This window comes from Candoia aspera, chromosome 2 (assembly GCF_035149785.1).
Source record: "Candoia aspera isolate rCanAsp1 chromosome 2, rCanAsp1.hap2, whole genome shotgun sequence".
NCBI classification, from domain to species: domain Eukaryota; kingdom Metazoa; phylum Chordata; class Lepidosauria; order Squamata; family Boidae; genus Candoia; species Candoia aspera.
Genome location: NC_086154.1, coordinates 170,166,336 through 170,187,811, shown reverse-complemented (window position 1 = coordinate 170,187,811; position 21,476 = coordinate 170,166,336). Strand labels below are relative to the sequence as shown.

The 21,476-nt window shown below is 39.5% G+C and overlaps 1 protein-coding gene across 6 annotated transcripts in view; it reads right to left on the bottom strand.

Annotated features, from left to right (window-relative positions):
* Nucleotides 1-21,476, bottom strand: part of RNF38 (ring finger protein 38) — an 89,955-nt gene that overhangs the window by 20,394 nt on the left and 48,085 nt on the right. For 3 of the 6 annotated variants that reach the window (XM_063294845.1, XM_063294846.1, XM_063294848.1), the window contains exons 3-4: nucleotides 3,923-4,116; nucleotides 2,136-2,346 (exon numbers count right to left, since the gene is read on the bottom strand). In XM_063294845.1, the coding sequence (XP_063150915.1) occupies nucleotides 2,136-2,346; nucleotides 3,923-4,116 (405 nt within the window). Of the gene's footprint in view, nucleotides 1-2,135; nucleotides 2,347-3,922; nucleotides 4,117-11,935; nucleotides 12,005-13,054; nucleotides 13,328-21,476 lie in introns of those variants that run through there. The other 3 variants (XM_063294847.1, XM_063294849.1, XM_063294850.1) reach the window with 3 other exon arrangements.

Here is a 21,476-nt window from a genome sequence, read left to right as displayed (position 1 = left end):
AACAATTTAGAAACAGAAAAGAATAGAGAGAGAGAAACGTTACTCTGCCCTTGTTCTGGTCTGTTAGCTGTAACTGGCAGAACATTTGAAGTTGCAGCGCACCAAGTTCAGAATATTCACATCCCAACATTAGGAACATTCTGCCAGTTGTCATCATTTCTTGTATAATTGTGACTATGGAATCCTTGCTGATTCACTGCCAATAACCCAAAGATTAAATAGTAGACCCCGATCAACCTTCTGTCTATCCCAGATCTAAAGCGCTTTCAGTCCAGATCTAAATATCATGTTGTACTGTGCATGCAAAACTAAAAATAGTTATTGCTGAATATGAAGATAAACACGCCTTCTGGCAGCTCAGTCCATCCACATGAAATCTACAGTACTCTACATTCACTGCAGCCTCTAAGGTATAAGGAGAATTTCTTCAAGAAGACCTTCATGATTACAGAGGTACTATCAGTATGTCATTATTCAAACATATCCCACCAAGCTGTATGATAAACATATATTAGACTATCACAATGAAACGAAAGAGGACACTGGGAAATTTCTACTGCCTTTTCTACTGTTTGAATATAGGTAGTCCTCAACTTCCGACCATTCGTTCAGTGACCGTTCAGTGGCACTGAATGGACTTACAACTGGTTCCCCAAAGTTATGGCAGTTGCAGTGCCCCTGCAGTCACGTGATCAAAATTCGGACACGTGGCAGCCCAGTTGCCCTTACAACCGCAGGGGCACTTCAACTCCCCCCCACTTATCTCCCCCCATCTATGCCTTTTTGGCCCCCCACACTCCATGGCCCCCACCGCCTCAGCTGAGCTTCGCTGTCTTCTTGCTCCCACTGCTGACCAAATATGCCCAGCCTGGCCCTTCACGAGGCAGCTGCTGGCCGCACAAGGCTTTCCTCCCAAGGCCGTGCAGGGTGGTTTCCTTGCGAGACCTGGGGAAGATGGCCTCACATGACCAACAGCTGCCTCGCAAAGGGCCAGGGTGGGCATGCCTCATCAGCAGTGGGAGCAAGAAGACAGCGAAGGTCAGCTCGGGTGGTGGAGTGCAGAGTGGCGGGGGCTTTGGAGTGCAAGGTGGCGAGAGCAACTGCGGCTGGGGCTTCCTGGGACGTGGTGACTTTGCACCACACTGTTGGAGCTTCCCAGGGTGCTGAGGCTATGTGCCGCACTGCTGGGGTGGCTGAGGCTCCCAGGAATGGCTGTGGCTTCGCACTGTGGCTCAGAGGCTTCTTGCAACCCCAGAGCCACAGTGCACCAGGAAGCTCCTTTGTGCCAAGCTGCTGGGCTGGGGATGGGCTTTGCTCTGCTAAGGGCTTCGTGCTGTGCTGCAGCTCAAGGGCTTTTTGCAGCCCCAGAGTCATGGCAGGCCAAGAAGCCCCTGAGCTGCAGCATATTCTTTCCCCAGCCTTCCTGAGCTCGCACTGCACTGCAGCACCAACCCCCACATTCATTTGTGGCCTGCACAGCCTCCCAGGCCTCCCCCACCCCGTGGCATTCATGTGCTCCTTACCCTGGGACTCTCGCCTCTTCCTGCTTAATGACCTGCACGTCTTGGGGTTACAATAGGAACTGGGACTGCCCAGGATTGTCATCGCTAAGCAATGCAGTCATGTAATGTTGTGCTTTACGACCGCATCGCTTAGCGATGGAAATTCCAGTCCCAATTGTAATTGTAAGGTCAGGACCACCTGTAGTTAAAAGGAATGTCTGAACATAATTAACATTCAATATGCCTGATGGATTAATTTCTCCTTCCTTTTGGAAGATTTGGTAGTCTCAGAGCACTTGCCACATCTGCCAGTAATGCCTACACACTGTGCTGAGGCAAGTATCGATTATGAAAAGTCACCTGAAATCAAGAAACAGACCACTGCTTTCCTGGAGAAACGAGGCAGAGTTCTGGCCTTCCAATCAGAGTTCACTAACGTGTGACTACCTTGTTCAATCAGGTTGCTATCAGTGCAGACACCCAGTTATCCAGCACAGGCAGCAGCCCAAACAAGAGCTGACTCACACGGAATCATGGGGGATGAGTCCTTCCAAAGTAGCCAGCTAATTGGAAATATTAACAGTCAAAAAGTATTAGCCATCAGAAATCTGGAGAACGTTTTTCTGTCTTTACCTGTTCATGGATGTCAACCATGACTGCATTCTGCTGTGGTGGATGAGCAGCTGGGTGCAACATACGGGGAGACACATTTGGTGGGTGAAAGGCTCGTGGTTCTTCTATTGCTTGTTGCTGTCCATAAGGAAGGTGGTAGTTTTCATCCTGACTAATGGAATTATGGCGAGACAGTCGATCTCTTCTTGCTCTCTGGCGTCTAACAGGAGGGCTATAAATAATCAAATGGGACAAGTTGTATATTTTGAACAGCTATGGTGATTTCTATTTTTAAACTGACTATATGCCATGGATATGCCTTTTATTCCTGTATTCCTACATTTCTCTACTCATAAAAATGTGAATGCGCTTGTATTTTTTTCTGGTGCAAAAGTAACATGGCATAATCAAAGTAATTGGGTCAAAATTGCCACATGGCCTTTTTCTTCTCATGTAACTTAGTAGCAAGAGTGAAGGTCAAGCTGAACTTAGCAGATGGGTCAGAGGCCAGACAACTGATTCTGTGATGAGGACTGCCAGTTGGCAAGCATTTGAGTACTGAGCAATTTGGTTATCCTCTTTACCCTCTACAATACAAGCGTGTAATAGCGATTCTTACAAAATATCTGCTTTCTACAGTGTGACTGGATTGGGGAAGGAAAAAGATATGAAAAGAGGAACACAAACTTATTGGCAATCTGGAAATATTCAAAACCGCTGAATCAATGTATACAACACTGAAGGTCTGTGATGAACAGACTATGGTGACTTTTCTGGGAAAACCTTAGAAAAAGACATACAACAACTGATCAAGCTCAAGGTAAGCTGATATGAAGGGGGGAAATGTTAAGAGACTGTAATGATGAACATTTATAGGTAATTTAAATGAATCTAGCAAATCAAGATGTTGCATAGTAAAGAGTGGCACACTTCGATTATATAGCTCTACATTCAGTTCCTTTTTCATTCATATGCTAAGCTACTTTGGAAAAAAAAATCATTTATTTTCAGTCCAAACTTCCCTGTTAAGATTGTGATGATAAAACATAATATATGTCATATCTTGTGTTGCCTGGAAGAAGCATGTAATACAAACATAAAGAAACAAAATATGTGCCAGCGACAAAATATCTTATCTTGATAACTGGGAGTCCTATTAAGAATACCACCTTTCTAGCAAAACTTGCAAAAATATGCTACCCTTTCCAGAAATGAGAGAATCTCAGCCATACTAAGCTACTGATTCCTCCAGTAAACATAGATTACACTATTAAGAGTAGTTTGATATATGGTATCTGCCATCAGAGTTTTATTCTGTATTTTACAATTATTTCAACAGCAAAGGTCATGACAGACTGACCTTAGCTTACTCGCATTTTCTCAGCTAAACTTCCCTCACAGTTGTTGTAAAGAAAGAATAAAGGAGGGAAAGGAAGGTAAACACTTGGATGTCAACTCTGGTATCTTTGGATGAAGATGAATTAGATTACTAGAACAACAATATTTAAGCTAACAACTAAATCTTTTGGACAACCAAAATTAAACAAATTAGGATTTACTAAATATAAGAAGCAACTATTCATTAAACTTGTACAGAAAACTAAACAGGACTGTAGATAAAATTCACTGCCTATGATGTAAAATGCTATATTTCTGACATACGCTTCACGAGTTTCATAAAATTAAGACTCCCTAGCACTAAACTCTGGAATGATTCTCTGCTATACACTAATTTAATACTAATAAATTTGATACTTCAAAAACTACTTCCTAAATCAAGAATATGACTGTCCTCAAGAAAAGCTGACCTCCTTCTGTTGCGCGCAGGTGTGTTGCATCGTTCCCCTGAGAAGTGATGTTGGCTTGGTCGAGCTGAAGGAGGCTGCCTATTTGATGTCATCTCCCATGGTCGCATTGGTGGTGATGGGGCTGGTGATGCTGCTGTGTAGTCAAAGACTGAATGAGAAAGGCGCTGTCTCTTGGGACTTGGACTATCTTCACTCTATGCAATAGTAAAATGAATAAATTCACAACTGATGGGTATCTCAGAATTAACATGTAAGGCATTACTTCAGGAAATTGTTTGATTCAAAAAATCCACACAAAAATTAATTATTCAGCTGCATATTATTATTAAAATAATGTAGTAGTAGTATAACTTCATTGATTAGTCAATTGACCATATCAAAGCAAGGGACATCAGCCACAATAACAGTAAAATGAGATAAGGTAAAATACAGCAAAGTAAGATAAAATAGACTAAGGTAAGATAAAATAAAATACAGTAAGGTAAGATAAAGTAAAGATAAAAGAGTGAGATAAAATAGTATAAGATAAAATAGAATACAGAGACATAAAATAAGATGAATATTAAAATACAAAAAGTATTGTTAGGTGAATTAATCACCTTTACATGCAACCACAATACGTTCTGTAAAATGTGTTCTCAGTTGGACAGCTCTAACTATAAACTTAACAGTTCTAATGATTACATATGTACTTGTGCCCTGAAGGAATAATGACACATCTCTCAATATTTTTTTCTTATGCAAGGATTTTTTTTCTAATTGTGCAAAAAATTGGTTTCAAGAGTGACAACAATTTTAGAAAGATCTGTTATGCTAGAATAAAGGTTACCCTCTGTTCTCTGGGGCAGGACAGTTACTGTTTGCTTATTTTTTTAAAAAATATGTCTACATAAGCATTAATTTCATGCCAATATGCTCTAGGCATGTGAATTATTAAAGAAGCTGCAGCCAGATGGAGTTCCAGCTCAACACATGCTCTCACTACTTACTAGATACACAATTTGTTATGTAGCCAGGCATTGGCCTTCTACATTAACTCTAATCTATAACTTACATATTTTGTTAATGTAGTACACGTGGACTTTCAAAGAGGTACCAATAGGATGTGGCAAAGTGTTCTGGAGCAGATATGGGTACACTCTCAATACCTCCTTAAGTCAAATGCATATGACTCCAAAGACATGGCTTCATTAGGGAAGCACCAACAGATGTGGTATGCACACCTGCTCTGAATCGCTTGACATCCCTAGGCCTCACCTGAGCTAGATAGTGGCTGGCTATTACTGGAGATTGCAATCAGAGTAGGACCAGCTAGAAGAGCACCCCTTGAAAAAGGGCAGGTACTGGGCACCAGCAAAGAACGAGTATAGTATGACATTATGAGGCTGAGAAAAATACAAAGGAAAGGGTGATGGTGAACATGAGCAAAAAAGTGAACCTATGGTGGCACAGGAAACGTTTTGCAGAAAAATGCACAATAACGTTGTAATTTATATCTTTCTTTTCAATTTGCTATTCAACCAGTACTGCACATGCTGCCCTGGTTATCAGCCACTATATCAAAAATTCAGCAGCTCCCTAAACACTAGTGAATGCTCTACTTGGTCACAATAATATTTAGTCAGCAAAGTCACTGCCAGTGTTCCAACTCAATTAATTTGCTCAAAGTGTTAATATACACAAAACAGTTGCATCATCAGAAAACACATCAGAGCAAAAACACATTACCACTTCCCTTTTGCTCATCTTGAATATTAACTGGCTTATTTTCCTTTTGAAAATAATATACTGAGAATACAATCAGAAAACATATTTTTGCCACTCTAAAACATAATGGTTATAATTTTAAGTGTTTGTATGTCTGCATAGTTGGAGCAACTGTGATCAAGTGTATTAATCAAATCAAATACATACACATATGTATTTTCCAGGCATAATAGGTTTGGTAAAATAACTACCTAAACAATAACACAAAGATTGAACAGAAATTGTTAATCGTCAGTATGCAGTGTGTTAGTCCCAGACATGTCTCATCACCATACAGGGCTTCTATGGCCAAAAGTCTCCCACCTGTGATACATGTAAAATATCCAGTTAATATTAACATAGCTCATTATTGTTTTTTCAAGTCCTATGAAATAGAAATGAACTGGAGCATTTGAACCAATTATTTAAATTCTTTCATTTCTCAAATCACTAATAGGAAGTTGTCTTGGAAAATAAATGCAAACCTCATTTAGTATTTATAAAATTTCTATCACACTTTTTATCCTTGAAAAGAAAACAGCATTGTTTTTGAGCAGCCTTTCCTACCTGGATACACTTCAGCTCCTAGAAGTCCCAGAAAGCAAGGCTGCTGCTGTGAACTCTGGGAGTTGAAGTCCATACAACCAGAGTACATCCAAGTCGTGCATAAGTGTTCTCAAGCAAGCAGTACAATAGTTACAATTGGAAAAAGAAAGGAGTATATTTTGTCCTCTTGTATATGAACCTTTCATAACAGAGCTTTGTAAAGATAGACTGTATTGCTTGAAAGATGTATAAGCACATTACATAAGCATCGAATCTTCAAAGGAAAATCACTTAAATATGGTCAATAAATCATGCCTGGTAGCAGAAATACAACGTAACAGCCAACTTTCATTAACTTTGCCCTAGCCTACCCACTTAAACCCTCTGCCACCATTTTTAACATTTATTCCACCTCACTTTGCTTAAAAAAAAAAAAGGCCCAGGGACTGATTATCTTTTCAAGTATCATAATGTGGTATTGCATAATGTTGCAAGTTCCAAAAATATGAAAATAAATGTTGTAGTAGTTCAAGTTTTCCCATACCTCTCTCAAGTTCTTATGAGCTTTTCAACAATCCTGCAATCAAAAGTATTTAGAAATATTCTTTATTTTGGGATTCCACAGACATCAACAAGTGGTATTGTGGGTGATCTAATGCCACCTCTGAACTGATAAAAATTCTAAAAAAAACCCTCTGAAAACCTCACCACATTCTCAGACTGTACTTTCCACCAGTTTCCCCCTTCCCCAGCATTTTTTTGCTGCTGCTGCTGGAAAAAAAATTGAACCAAACATCTAATTCATTTTCTTAAAGGCAGGCACAATTTAAACTAATACTTCTGTGTATTATTCCATTATATGGAATACTGAACAAACTGGTGTTATCAAGAATCAGTTATGAAAGCCAGAAAGCCTTCCTTGCATCTCTCTTATAGTTTAATGTGACAGAACTATTTTGTGTAGTATTGTATTCCATGTGATCTGATCAGAAAATTACTCTTAGAATAAAAATAAATGTGAAAATGTTACAGTAACACTTGTCAACTGTATCAAGGCACCTTAATTCCCAATTTATTACAAATGGTATCTGCTCTGAGGTCTAGATAAATTGGATTCTCTCTCTCTATACCATGGGTGCACAAGCTGCCGATCCTCCCAAGGTTTTCTGTCTTCCTTACCCCTCTTGTTAACTGCAGTTAATTTTTTGTAAGTAAATTAAAACTGATCCTTAGTCTTAAGAATGGATAAGTAGAGATGGATGGGGAAGTCAATTTAAGTCAATAAGCATGTAAGAAAAATCTATTATTTTACTGCCTACAAGGCATACAGCTTTGGCAATGCCAGCTTTCTCCCTGTTCCACCCCGCCCAAACGTGCAGTTTATGCTGCAAAGAGGTTGTATCGTACTGTATGCACTACAGGAGGCACAGAAACCCTACAGCAATCCAAGCAGTCCCAGCCAGCATGGCTAATCATGTGAGTGAAGAGAGACCTTGACTGAAAAGGAATATATTCCTCCCTAGTTCTGAGCCCAAACGTACAGTATTTCATTCCTTTGAAAGTTGGTCCTGGCAGCTGAGATTGGTGTTCACATTTGGAAGTTGCTTCTTTCTCTCCAGGGAGCAGCGTTCTGGACTATTTTTTTAAAGTGGCATTAACTCAGTGAAAGAGTAACACGCAAAGGTGGGTTAGGAAATATTTGTTTACTGATTTCTTTTTGGTATGATGCCTCTGCTTCTCCTATCTCATCTTCATCAACCTTTTTCAATCCTCCTTCAACACAAAATCTTGAAATTCTGAATACTATAAATATGGGGTTTGGTCAGTTTATCTCTCAGCTCTGGAGTGATGTAATTCCTCAATGTACCTGTCTTTCAACCCTTGACCAGCACAACAAAGAAATAAAAATCCAGCTGAAGCTTATGTTGTGCAGTAGGAGAATGAAGTCAGCAACTAGTCTTCCACAGCTGATCCAAAGCATTTTCATTGTGGTAATGACCAGACAGAGATGCATCAGACAGGGCCACAAAAGCGTGGATCTGTGAGAATGCAGCATGTGGAAGACCACAGGTACCCATGTCTGCTCCACAGGATGGTACATTTCTGAATTAAGACGTTAGCTTTTTATATGCCATATACCCACACTATGCTGCTTAATTTCAGCTGCCATTTTCAAATTAACTAGTTGTAACTCCCAGTCTCTTACAACATCAACAGAACTAGTTTTTCTCAAAGCTGCAAATAAGTCTGTGTTCCTCATGGGGCTCCACTACTGATTCTACATTTTAAAAAAAGTTATAGTAAAAAATTATTATACTATAAAATTATTTTAGTGGGCCTACAAATACTATTTTTCAAACTTTTTAATAATGCAAATTATTTTTAAAACTCTTTGCAAACATTAAAAACAGACCTTAGAATGGTTTTTTTCTCCCAGAATATCAAATGTTGAAAAGATAGTAAATAGCATTATTTTCAAATATCACTAGCTATATACTATTTATTTTCACTAAAAGGAATTGCACAATGTGTTTATAATAGATCATTCACAAAATATAAATTCAGAATATTAGTAAAATAAGCATAAAACCTGTGATCCATAAATGCCTTGTAGAATATAACTATGCACTTTGGAATCAACATGATGGAATTGCCGTGGAAGACTGACACGTTAGTTATTTGCCAATTGCAAAAGCATAAACAGTAGAAGGGCTCACAGAACCAGACTGCAATCTCATCAAGAGACAGTTAATCTTTTAAAACTTAACAGAGTCAGTTAAGAACATATTCCAAGATTTAGAACCATTCTAGGCATTAAAAAAAAGACTAACAACTCCTTGGTAGATAAGATGGCTTATTATTTTTAAATACTTTGTTACAGGAAGCAAGCAGTCATAACTTGTAATATAAAATTGTTGCACCATGTGTTCTGTTTATGTTGCATTTTCCTTCTAGGTAGGTTGCCAAATACAAAAAATTTGTACTGCACATGGATACTAGTTTTGAGATTTAGGTTTTGAGATTTGTCGACGTACAATTACAAAGAAAAACATGTACTGTGCAAACCTGTAAAGTCACCTATCAAAAAAGTGTATTAATATAAAAGTATATTAATATTTAAATATAAAATATAATATATATTACAATACAATACACTATATTATAACATTATATTGTAATATAATAGTATAGTATATTAATATTGACTGGGGAAGGCAATGGCAAACCACCCCGCTATAGTCTGCCAAGAAAACATCGCGAAAGTGGCATCCCTCCAAAGGGTCAGACGTAACTTGATGCTTGCGCAGGGGACCTTTCACCTTCATGTTGAGAATAATAAATTAATCTGTTTATGAGCTGCATTACTGAATTAAATTGATGCTTATGGCTACTATGTTGTCCTAAATTCTGTGTTTGAGAAAACTGCAAAAATTTGCCTAATTGTTTCTTCCATTCTTTGCTGTGGGAAACTTAATTTTAAAAAAATATCCTTGTGGATACTTTTTCTGAAGTCTGGATGGTTGCTAGCTCTCACCATGGATGAACCCATCAACATTTACAGCCCAGAAACACACACACACAAAAAGGATTTCTTAAAATTTCCCACTGTCCCTATATGAAACATTCAAAATGTTCAAACTCAAGTCATTTTTTAAAATATGAGGCACAGCCCTAATAAATATTTTTGACTGTCAAGAAAACTATGTTGATGTTTGGAACATATATTAAGTCCTACAAATTTTAAAACAAGAGAACAAACCTGAGCTTATCCCCAAAAGGGAATCAATAAAAAATAACTGTTATTGTGCTTACTCTCATCTTATGATAAACCACTGTTCTGCTCACTTGATTATGGCTTTGCTTTGGAAATTCCTAGTATTCAGACATCAAATAAAAGGATCATGCTTACTGTAAGCATTCAGAATTGTCCAGTTCATTTTTATGTAAATACTGTGTATCTATACTTCAGAGGCATGTGCTTTGACGATTCAAATCACACTCTATGTTGTATTAAGACAGTATTTACTTGTAAGCCAACATTCTAATTATTATACTACCTATTAATATGCACATTTAAAAGAAAATAACAGTATAACGTAATCGCCATTTCAATTTTTCTTAGCAAATTTATCTTGATTTTAAAAAAAGTTTTAAATCATTCGGCACCCAGTTAGTTATTATTAAAAAAAAAAAAGCTAGACCAGTTAGGCTCTTTCCTAGATGGATTTTCAGAGCCAGTATCTCTCCAATTCTACATCACACTGACAACTCAACCAATCTCCAGATGCAACAGACTAGCTCCAACAATTGTTTATTTTATTCTACTTATAACAATTTTGGCAAAATTAAGTATGATTTTAAAAAGTCATATTAGGTAATTTATGACAACCATATGGCAACTGACAGTTTTACTGTTACGCTGTGATACAAAAGTTTAAATACCAAAATGGTATTTCCAAATCTAGGAGGTAGTTCCTTAATATTTATGAAGAGCATCAGTCTAATCTGGCTTGTCATCTATAACAATTCAAAATAATTACATAGTTTATCAAATTTCTCTGCCACCCATCTCATATATAACTCTAAAATTACATTATTAGATTTAACAATTAAACTTAAAAGATGGGAAAAACCCTAACCTCAGGTACAATTTCCCACCGATTCTTAATTAGGATGTATCCAACACTTAGGCAAATGGATACACCCAATCTTTCTACCCCTGCGCCCCTCTAATCTTCTGAGGATAGCTTAAAACCTTGCAGCTTGGCCTGAAGAGAAACTGCAAGTAAAGAGAAAAGACTGGACACAACCCACAGCTTCTATGAAGCTGAACAGTTCATAAACATTTATAAATAGCCACTGTTATTATGTATCTCATATATTCCTTTTTCTCCAACCAGTATGTCATCATACAGATATATAGGAAACTTCCTGGACAGTATATGTTTGTGTGTGTGTGTGTGTGTGTGCGCGCACACACACACACACACACACAGAGAACTTGGGTACCTGCCTGGATAATAATACTGTGCTTGCAGATATTTGGGGCACTGGGCATGTTTTCTGCGTCACTTGATTTTAAGGGAAAAAAGGTAAAAGACAGTAGCTGTCATATTGCAAAGGAAATATTACCTCCTAAAATGGCAGCACAAGCTGTCTTATAGAATAAAAATGGGAGATTGCTCAAAAGTCAAAATAATAGGCTAAGGAAGCTCCAGGGGATCTGCAACTGATTTTTAGGCAACAGGGGGAGAGGGAACTAATTATGTCTCCATTACAGCCATTTTGTGAATGGACCAATTTTCCCAAGCATTCATTTTGTGAAAGCACCCACAAGACATTCTGGAATAATATGATAGACAATGCTTCAGAACATTCTGAAAAACAGGTACTTCAGTATACATAATTGATATATATATAGTGGACCTTTGTCATTAGTAACTGAAAATGATAAAAAAGTGCAATTCACATTGAATGTGGAAATACAGACAAGATAGTGGTTTCACATGCAAACCCTTGAGATCTGACCTACATGGGGTACTATCTAACCTAGTCGTAACTAGCTTTTCAAAAGTAACTTAGCTTTTATATAAATATTTATATAAGTATGCAATGTGTCTTCAGGAAAACTGGTAAGTATGCAATTAAAGAAATTGTATAGCTTTTCCATAATCCATGTAGACACCATCATACAATTCCTTACACTCCTGTCACACCAACCTTTCTTTTCATTCTTCACTGAATACTTTTTTCCTCTCCCTTCCAATGTTTTCTCTCTGTCCACTCCACCTATTTCAGAAGAACAACATATAAATGCTTTTTGCACCTTGACTAAAACTGCTACTAAAAAGGCAGGACTGTAAGTTAGCAAATATAGAAATACTGTAGTGTATTAATCCCCCAGTATTACACATGGGTCACTGTAACTGGTTTTTTGTACAGTATTCAATAGCACCCTCAACCTGAGGGATGGAAAGAGAATGGCTTGGTACCACCAAAGTATCACATGCATTTCTACCAACATATCCCTTTAGAATAGACAAGCACACATATGGAAAGATGGAACATAAGATCACACACAGCAACTCTCAAGCATTAGAAAGTGTGATTCAATGAACTATCCCATGTCAGCTTTTTAAAGTAGTTCCTGTGAGTTTCCTGTCCCCTTTGTATGTGTTATATTTAGTAACGCCTATACCTACATATAACTTATAGTAAAAAAGTGTCGAAGGGGGGAAGGGGGTACAATGACAGATATTTCACTTAGCTATTATGATCTTTCTTAACACTCTCCTTTCCTCACCATCAACATCTTGGTTTTAGGTTCCACTGGTTAGGAACTTGCCTTTCTTCTTTCCACCCCTATAAAACATTTGATACATATCCCTATAAAAAAACACAGCACTCCCCCCCACCAAGAAACAGGCAATCAAGGGATGCTGAGGGTGGGTGGGAGACACAAAGGACAGGCCTCCCAGCACATTCCTACAGCCATTCAAAAGGCGGGGTGGAGGGTGTCAAGGCATGCCCACACTGCCTCCACAGCCCTTCTGGGATCATCTCTTTTAACAGGTACCCTAATGGTCATCTACAACCTGCATTACATTACCGCTTCCCTCATGGAAGAATAAAGGTTAGCACCCCTTGAGGCACCCCAACATCCCAGAAGACGAGAAAGCTTCGCTCAGGGCGGTGCAAGAAGCTCCTCCTAGACGAGACCCCCCCTCCCTTCCTGTCAGCTCTGGAGGCAATTTGTTACCCGCGGGAAAGCAAGAGGGGCGGGGGAAGGGGCGCGAGAAACCAAACCCCCGTCTCCCCCTCCCATCCAGGCGCCGGTACCTTACGGGAGCTGCGAGCGATCTCCTTGTGGTCGGGGGCGGCGGCCACCGCTTGCACCAGTAGGCCTAGGTCTGCCACACCACCCCCTGCAATGGCTTCCCGGATAATCAGTGCGACTCCATCCGCCCATCACAAGAAAGAACCCGACCGCGCCGCCTCCCTCACTGAGCGCCCGACCGCGTCGCCACCAACGTTCTCAGAGCCTTTCCCCTGCCCGGTTGCCGCCAACATCCAGAACCCACCACCTCCGCCGCTCTCCATGATGCTCTGGTCCCACCCCCTCCCTAAGGAAGCCCTCCACCTACCACTCAGCCAGCAGCGGAACAGTGACGTCACGCCTATTGACTTCCTAGCTTACCAATCGCCGTTGCCAAGCCAGCCTGATCGCCTGCGAGCCCTCCGGCTCCACCTCCTCTCCGCCCCCCGCAGCAACCAAAGGACTCCTTCCTTTGTTTTAGCTCAGTTACGCGGAGCCCACTAGAGGATGTCTTCTTTACGTCAGCACGGTGACGTAGCCAAGCAGCCTACACGCGCTCAAGGCTGTTGCTTTAGGAAAAAACTCTCGCTCGCAGCGCCTGCGCACGTGATTACTGAGTGGTCCCTCCCTACGACGCCTTTCTCCTTTAAGAGGGCGGAGTCGAATCTAGGGTTGTTGTTTTTTCTTTAGTTTCAATTTTTTGCGACGCTTCCTCCATTTCTCCGCTACTCATACTTATTGAGGTGCCTTGCCTGGGTCGTATGTATAAAACGTTCAGCTCCTTTGAAGAGCCTCTGCCTGCAGTCTGCCTTGGAGCTGAATGGAGGGGCTGTTGTTTGACTGGTTGAAACTAAAAAATCAGAGTATGTGCATCTTTTAAAACACCCCCGAGATCAGTGCAACAGAATTTGGGGGGAAGGGGGTGGGAGACAACAAATCACCCCAAACCTGTTTCACCCCCTAGCATAAAATCACTTTCTATATTCAAAGCTGGGATGGAAAAAACGACGGGGTGTTAAAAATGCATTTCATATCAAAACGGGGGAAAGGTGGAAGCAGATGTCAAACTCCTTTGCTTAAGCCATTCTCCCCCATAATCTATGTGTCTGTACACACGCTATGACAGTATAATTTTCGGCAGCTTTAATGCAAAAGACGAGTTAAGGGATTATTTCAAATATGCTTAAGAAGACCTGGATACGATGAACCTGACTTCACTTCAATATAGGAAACAAGAGGGACGAAATCTCACGCTGTCAGCAAAATAAATCTTTCTCAGCTTGATTACAGAGTTAGAAACTTACAAATCAAGTTGGTTCTGACTGATTTAATATTAGTGAATAAAAACGATCAGTAAATAGAATAGCACTTAAAATTGATTACTGATGCTCTGCAACTCAGTTATCATCAAGCCAGTGTATCAATCTTCATTTCCCTTTTCCTTTATGCTCAATATGGGAAGGGGAAAATGAGACAACTTCTAAAGTATGAGAAACAGAACGCATAAAAAGTGGTATTGAATGTCTCAATGTGAATGGATAACAAAAATCATTATTTCGAGGCCAAGAGAATTGGGGGGGGGGGGTGAATGAGAGAGAAGAAAGTATCCCAACCCTGTTTCACCTCTTTGCATGCAATCACTTTGTATATTCAACGCTCAGCTGCCAAAATCCGGGATGTTAGGGATGCATATTCTACACCACCTACTTAGAAATTAAAACTGGCCACCCCAACAGTGATGATGGCTGGGTTTCCACAATATGATGGGCCACAGTGTGACTGGCTAATCTGCAACTTAGTATGTTATGTGGCCCATAGAGTAGTTCAATGAATCATGTCTAAGGTAACCATGGCTTAGCATGTTGTATAAATATAGCCAACATGCTGTTTTAAATGTATTCTATAAAATCGTAATACCTACTGCTCTCTCAATCATAGAGCACCCTACAAGCCTCTTTAAATGACTGATCAATATATAGTTAACACAGAGCTACCTGTATACTAACAGCTCCCTCCCCCCAAGATCATCCATTTGTCTTTAGCAATTCATATCTAAAATATATAGCTACACAATGTATCATTATAGCTTTATAATTTTCAAGTCTGGCTGCAAATTACAATAAACCCAGGAATAAATGATTTAGATATATCATCATCATCATCATTATTATTATTATTATTATTATTATTTTAATATGGCTGCTTTTTGTTGGTGTTTGGGTTTTCTGTTTTATATAAAAAGTTTAACTCAAGTAGAGAGTATTAGTTGCAGTGGGGAAATACACCATACGTAAAGAGCAGGATACATGGCTTTCCTAGCAATCTCTCTTAAGGAGGATCCTGCCCTTGAGGAGAAAAAATGATAGTGTGTAAGAAGAATGTTGGAGCAGAAGATGGAAGAGCAGGTGGGAAAGGGCAAAACTTCCATAAGGAAGCTATTTAGCTTTTGTCAGAGACAGTTTTATTTATTTACAGTCCAATACAGTAAGTACGTGGAACACAATTTTAAAAAGGACAATTAGTAGCAAGGGAGAATTCTCAGGAAGCAGAACAGGCATCAGTGCAAGAGGAGTTTAAGCTCATTATTTAAGATGATCCGTATGTTTGGAGTACTGATTACCCAGTCATAAATTCAAGTGCAAAGGCATCACATTATGTTCATCCAAAATGTGAAAACTTTTTACTGTCTGAGAGCACTGCTGTAATTTTAAATCACGGCTAAGATCCATATGGGAACAAGACAATGCCATTGAACGAGCGAAGTGCAAAAATAACATGAAATGGCAATGCTGCAAAGGAGGTGAAGATAGAAAGAAAGACCAACCTGGCTCCAGGCTCCCCTCACTGCTTGTTTTTTTTTCTAACCATGGAATTTTAGATAGCAAGTACATATTAAAGACAGCATTCAAACACTGCAAAGATCAGATACATCCACTAAGTTGCTCTACTTTATCTAAATTAACTGAAGGATCATAACAGACATCCTGCACATGAACACTTTATGTGTGTGCAAAAAGGGTTTTGTCTCAATGATTCATTTGATGAAGTAGGCAGTCAGAAAAATATGTTTCTAGAGAACCAGAAATTGGCAGATAAAGTAATCCAAAACTGTATTAGTAATTACTGTAAGGCTAAAACCCAGGGTATTGTGTAACTGTTGAAGCCTGCAACATAAAAAAGATGTCTGTGAGCAAAATGAATCTTCCATCAGCACTAGAGCAGTGTATCCAATACAGAGTATATCTATCCAGCATTGCTGCAGAGTACAAGCCAAAAATACCAGGGTAGCAGCCTGTTTTTTGTGTGCAGTTGTAACAGAACATGCCATTATCTAGTGCTGCTGCCAGTCACCATGGGAACCACAAGCAGCTATATTAGTTCAGGTAGAAATAAGTAGTAATGGTTAGAATGCACTGGGAAAAGACCAGAAGCTGGTTTTAGAGTAGTCATTGCTAGATTTTGGAAGTATTAAAAAAATAAACTTCCCCTCAACTGAACCTCAACCAGATATAATCTTTAATAAATATTTAGTGCAATAAAAGCAATTTTAAGGGGGAAAAAAAGACCTTAATTCAAAAAGCACTACTTCCCAGAGTTGGCAACTGGGAATCCATGTCAGCTAAGAATAAAAAACACATTCCCAAACTACAAACTGCTCTTTTAGGGGAAGTGCAGCTTCATTTAAAATAATGCCTGTGTCCAATTTTCTCTGTAACAGTGCATCAGTCTTGGCTGGATTTAATCTGTTTGTTCTTCCTCATCCAGCCCTTCATTAAGAAGGCATCACTGAAGGTACTGATTGCTAGTGGTTAAGGCAACGGGCTAATAACCAGGAGGTTGTGAGTTCTAGTCCCACCTTAGGCATGACAGTCCGCTGGGTGACGTTGGGCCAGTCACCAAACCTTGTTCTGCCGCCTTGCCTGGGATGGGAAGGGCAATAGTTCTTCCTGGGGCTGGCACCATAGTGCCCTCCCTATTGAATGAGAGCTTATCGCCATATGGATTTTATATCTATTTATTCATAATGACGTTTTTTATTGTAAATTATGTTTTTATGTTTTTAACTGTTTATTTTATTGTAAACTGCCCAGAGTCCCCCTTTTGGGGGAGACGGGAGGTGATATAAATTTGAAAAATAAATAAATAAAATGTTATCATCATGGTTCCCTATGCAGTGGTTTCATGAAGGTGCTGAACAGAATGGAACTATGGGACACTGGAGGTCAATGGCCTTGGTACTGAACAGCAGTCTACCAACATCACCTCCTTGACACAGCCTGACAAGTATCTGACAAGGAGCAGAACCAAGGCAAAATACAGGTAGTCCTCATTTAACGTCCACTTGTTCAGTGACTGGTTAACATTATGATGGCACTAAACGAGTACTTACAACAGGTCCTCGTAGTTGCGGCTGTCCCAGCATCCCTGTGGTCACATGATCATGATTTGGACACTCTGCAACCAGCTCATAATTACAATGTCACAGCGTCCCACAGTTATGTGATTGCCATTTGTGACCTTCACTGCCAGCTTCTGACAAGCAAAGTCAATAGGGAAGCTGGCAGGTGGTCACAAATGGTGATCATGTGACCGCAGGATGCTGCTACCACGTGGGATTTGCCTAACAACGACAGCTGGGACTGCCAGAACTGCCATTGTAAGTTGGCAGAGTCACATGATGTCACACCTTATGGCCACATCACTTAGCCACAGAGTTCCCGGTCCCAATTACCATTGGTGAGGACTACCTCTAGTGTCTTTAAACCCAATCCTACCACATTGTCTAGATTAGAATACTGTATAGGATCAATGGTATCAAAAGCTGTCAAGAGATTCAGGAGAACCAACCAGGGAGCATGACCTCCAGGTTCCAGTACAGATTATCCACCATGGTAGCCAAAGCAGTTTCAGTACCATATCCTACACAAAGGCCCAACTGAAATTGGTCCAAGTAATCCATGCCATTCAGATGTGTTTGGAGCTGCAAAAATACCACCCTTGAGATTGGCCTATAACTGTGCAGTTATCCTGGATCAAAGGAGGGTTTCTTTAATAGATGTAACACATGCTACCCACTAGGAATCACTGATCACTCCCTATAACCAGGAGCTAATTCAATATTGGTCAGTTTAATCATCTGAGAGGGGTAAGGATTGAGTATGCATGTGACAGCTGTTACCTCTTCAAGCTACCCACATTCGTTCACTCTATAAGCTGACAAGAATCCCAAATAATAGTTGCTGAGGTTACATCCTAATTGATTTGCCCCAGCAAACACTACAGCCCAAGCTGATCCATGGTGACTCAGTAAGTGGGATGAGACTTCCTCACAGCAAAACATTTATCATTTTAGCTCTCCTTTCTAATTTCTTTGTGAGCAAAATGCTATACAGTATGGAAAAGCCTGTTCTATGCAGATGTAACAGGGGCATGCTTCCCTGTCTCTGCTGCTAGAGAGTAGGACTTCAAACTGGCCTCCACCTATGCCTGATCTGATCTATGCCAGAAGTTCCTCCACTTGTATGCCATCTATTATCCCATCTGCTTCACTGCTCTCAACTCCCTAGTAAACCAAAGGGCTGACATGACTCTGCCATAGGGCAGAGGCCCTTGGACAGCCTGAGCTGTCTCTATATTCTCAGATCGGGCAGAACTTGACATTGTTTCCAAGAGATGTGGTGGGAAATTTCCAAGCACATTCAGGAAGCCACACAGCTCCATTATTTCAGAATCATCCAGCCAGTGTCTAGAGATCCAGTTTGACATGGGATCCAGTCACAGCTGTTACGTTTTCAATATATCACCACCTGTTGTGGAGAAAAGTTTGATGAGCCTTGTAAAATTATTTTCTATCTATTCTCACCTCAGGGAAACATTGCTAACAAGTATTTTGCAATTTTGGTTGCCTTCTCAAAAGTTAAAAAACCTTGCTTCTTTGACATAGATATGTCATTTAACTGGAGGAAGATATGTAGGACAGTTTTTCATTTATTTTATGAGGCAAGAACCATTATATTTGATACTGTATTGAAATGTCAGAACACTTAAGCCAAGTGAAAATATACAGTGCTGAAAATTAGTTGTTCAGAGAAACTAGCTTTTTTTTTCAAGCCTTTTACTGTAAACACTCAGCTAGTCTATTCTCTCTTTGTAAGATGGGGAGGCACATTTAGATAAAATTCCCCTGTATAAATACCAAATACATTTGTATTTCTTGTTTATATTTGTAATTATAAAATCATACATCAAAAGAATGCAGGGAATAAAGCTTTCAGATTCCTAAAAACCAGATGGTAAAATATCGTTTTGCACTGTTCACATAACTGAACAATGATCATGTGATCTGAAAATCTTTAGACATATATACCTCTCCCTGGGCAAGACCAATGTTCAGGAATTATGGAAGCAGGAATCCAAAACTTCCATAAAACTTGAGGTTGAGAAAGTATATCCTAGACAGCATTTGGGAGCGCAGGGCGTGGGGGAATGCCCTCAAGTCAGTTCTGACCCCTGGTGACTGCCTGGACTAGTCCCTATAAACTTCTTGGCAAGATTTTGGGCGCGGTTGGCCCTTGCCTCCTTCCTAGGGCTGAGAGGGAGGGACTGGCCCAAGGTCACCCAGCTGGCCTCGCGCCTCAGGCAGGACTAGAACTCACAGGCTCCTGGTTTCCAGCCTGATGTTTTAACCACTAGGCCAAACTGGCTCTGAGACAGCACTATTGTTCTTTAATTTTTTTAATAGTACCAACTGTTGAAAAATCCCAATCACTTAAATTAGAATTTCATAGCAATATAACAAGCTCTTTGAAGACTTGCTATTAAAATAGTAATCTTTAGTGACATAAATCTGAACTTTTTCAGAGAGTAAGTGCTTAAGGAATCTTATCAAAATATCTAACTTTGGGCACACACTAAATATTAATAATTGTTCAATAAATTCTATTTCAGTTTCAAGAGAAACAAAAATCTCATCAACTAAAAAAATAAAAATAAAAGCAAGACAGAGATAAAACAGCTCATTTCAGGATAAATGAGAACTCTCCAGAATCCTGGCTTACTATTCTGGACAGATGTAGATATTTTGCATGTAACACAATATTAACAGAGCCAGTTATTTTGTTTTTTGTACTTAATCAAGAGCACAATCATACTGTATATACCTAGAGCATGCCTCACTAGCTCCGGAGTTCACAAAGTCAATTAACTGGAGTAGAAACATGAAAATGTTATTACTTATAATTCTTTTTGCATGTTTTAGAGAACATTATATTCCTGGGTTCATAAGAAATTATTTTCCCAACAATATAAAAACCTATTCAAAAATAGGTCATCAAGGTTTGCAGCCCTTGTTACTTTCTCAGTCTGCAATCTTGTCACAGGTACTTGTTTTTCTACACACCAGGTGTGAGAAATTTATGCAGCACACACATGAACAGTCAAAGAGAGCATAGTATTATTAGAATTAATGGGGAAAGAAAGTTTTCATGTATTTTCTTAGAGAAAAAGTGAAGTAATGCATGCCAGCATATTTTTAAAAAGGAGATTTTTATCTTTTTAGTATAAACTGTTTCTTTTATTTTGTATGCCAGGGTACTATAGAAAACAGTAGCAATAAAAACAGTCAAATGAATAAAGGACTATTTTTAGCTGTTCATTAATTCAAAATCTGTAATACTAAAACAGAGATACTTTACACAGCTGTCATTTGTCTGGTAGCATTTTAATCTTGGAGCAACATCTACCCTACAATTGCCTGGGTGAACAAGCACGGTAGCCTGCCACCTAATATGAGACAGCATGAGGGCTACCTCTATTTCTCCATGGAGGGAAGGGTACCACTACTAAGAAGACCCTCTCTTAAGTCACTACAAGGTGAGCAATAACCACAGGTGGGATCACAGAATAGATATTACAGTTACATAATATAATAACTGATCTTTCAGGAGTGCTTTCCAACCATTTTTTAAATCTTTAAAGAGAGTGGGTTGGTACAGGTAGTCCTCGCTTAACAACCATTCATTTAGTGACAGTTCAGACTTATGACGGTGTAGAAAAACCCAACTTATGACCTGTCCTTACACTTATGACCATTGCAGTGTTCATGTAGTCACATTATCATGATCTGGGCGCTTGGTAAGCAGTTCGCATTTATGACCATCTGAGCATCCAATGGTCATGTGATCACCATTTTTGACCTTCCCGGACAGCTTCTGGCAAGCAAAATCAATGGGGAACTATGTGATTCACTTAATGACCATGTGGTTTAACACCCACAGTGATCTGCTTAATGACTGCTGCAAAAAAGGTGGTAAAATCAGTCCCGATTCACTTAATGACTGCTTTGCTTAGCAACCAAAATTCCAGTCCCAATTGTGGTAGTTAAGCAAGGACTGCCTGTACTCTGCCACCATTCTTCTACAGAAAACAACCTGTTTACTGTGCAAC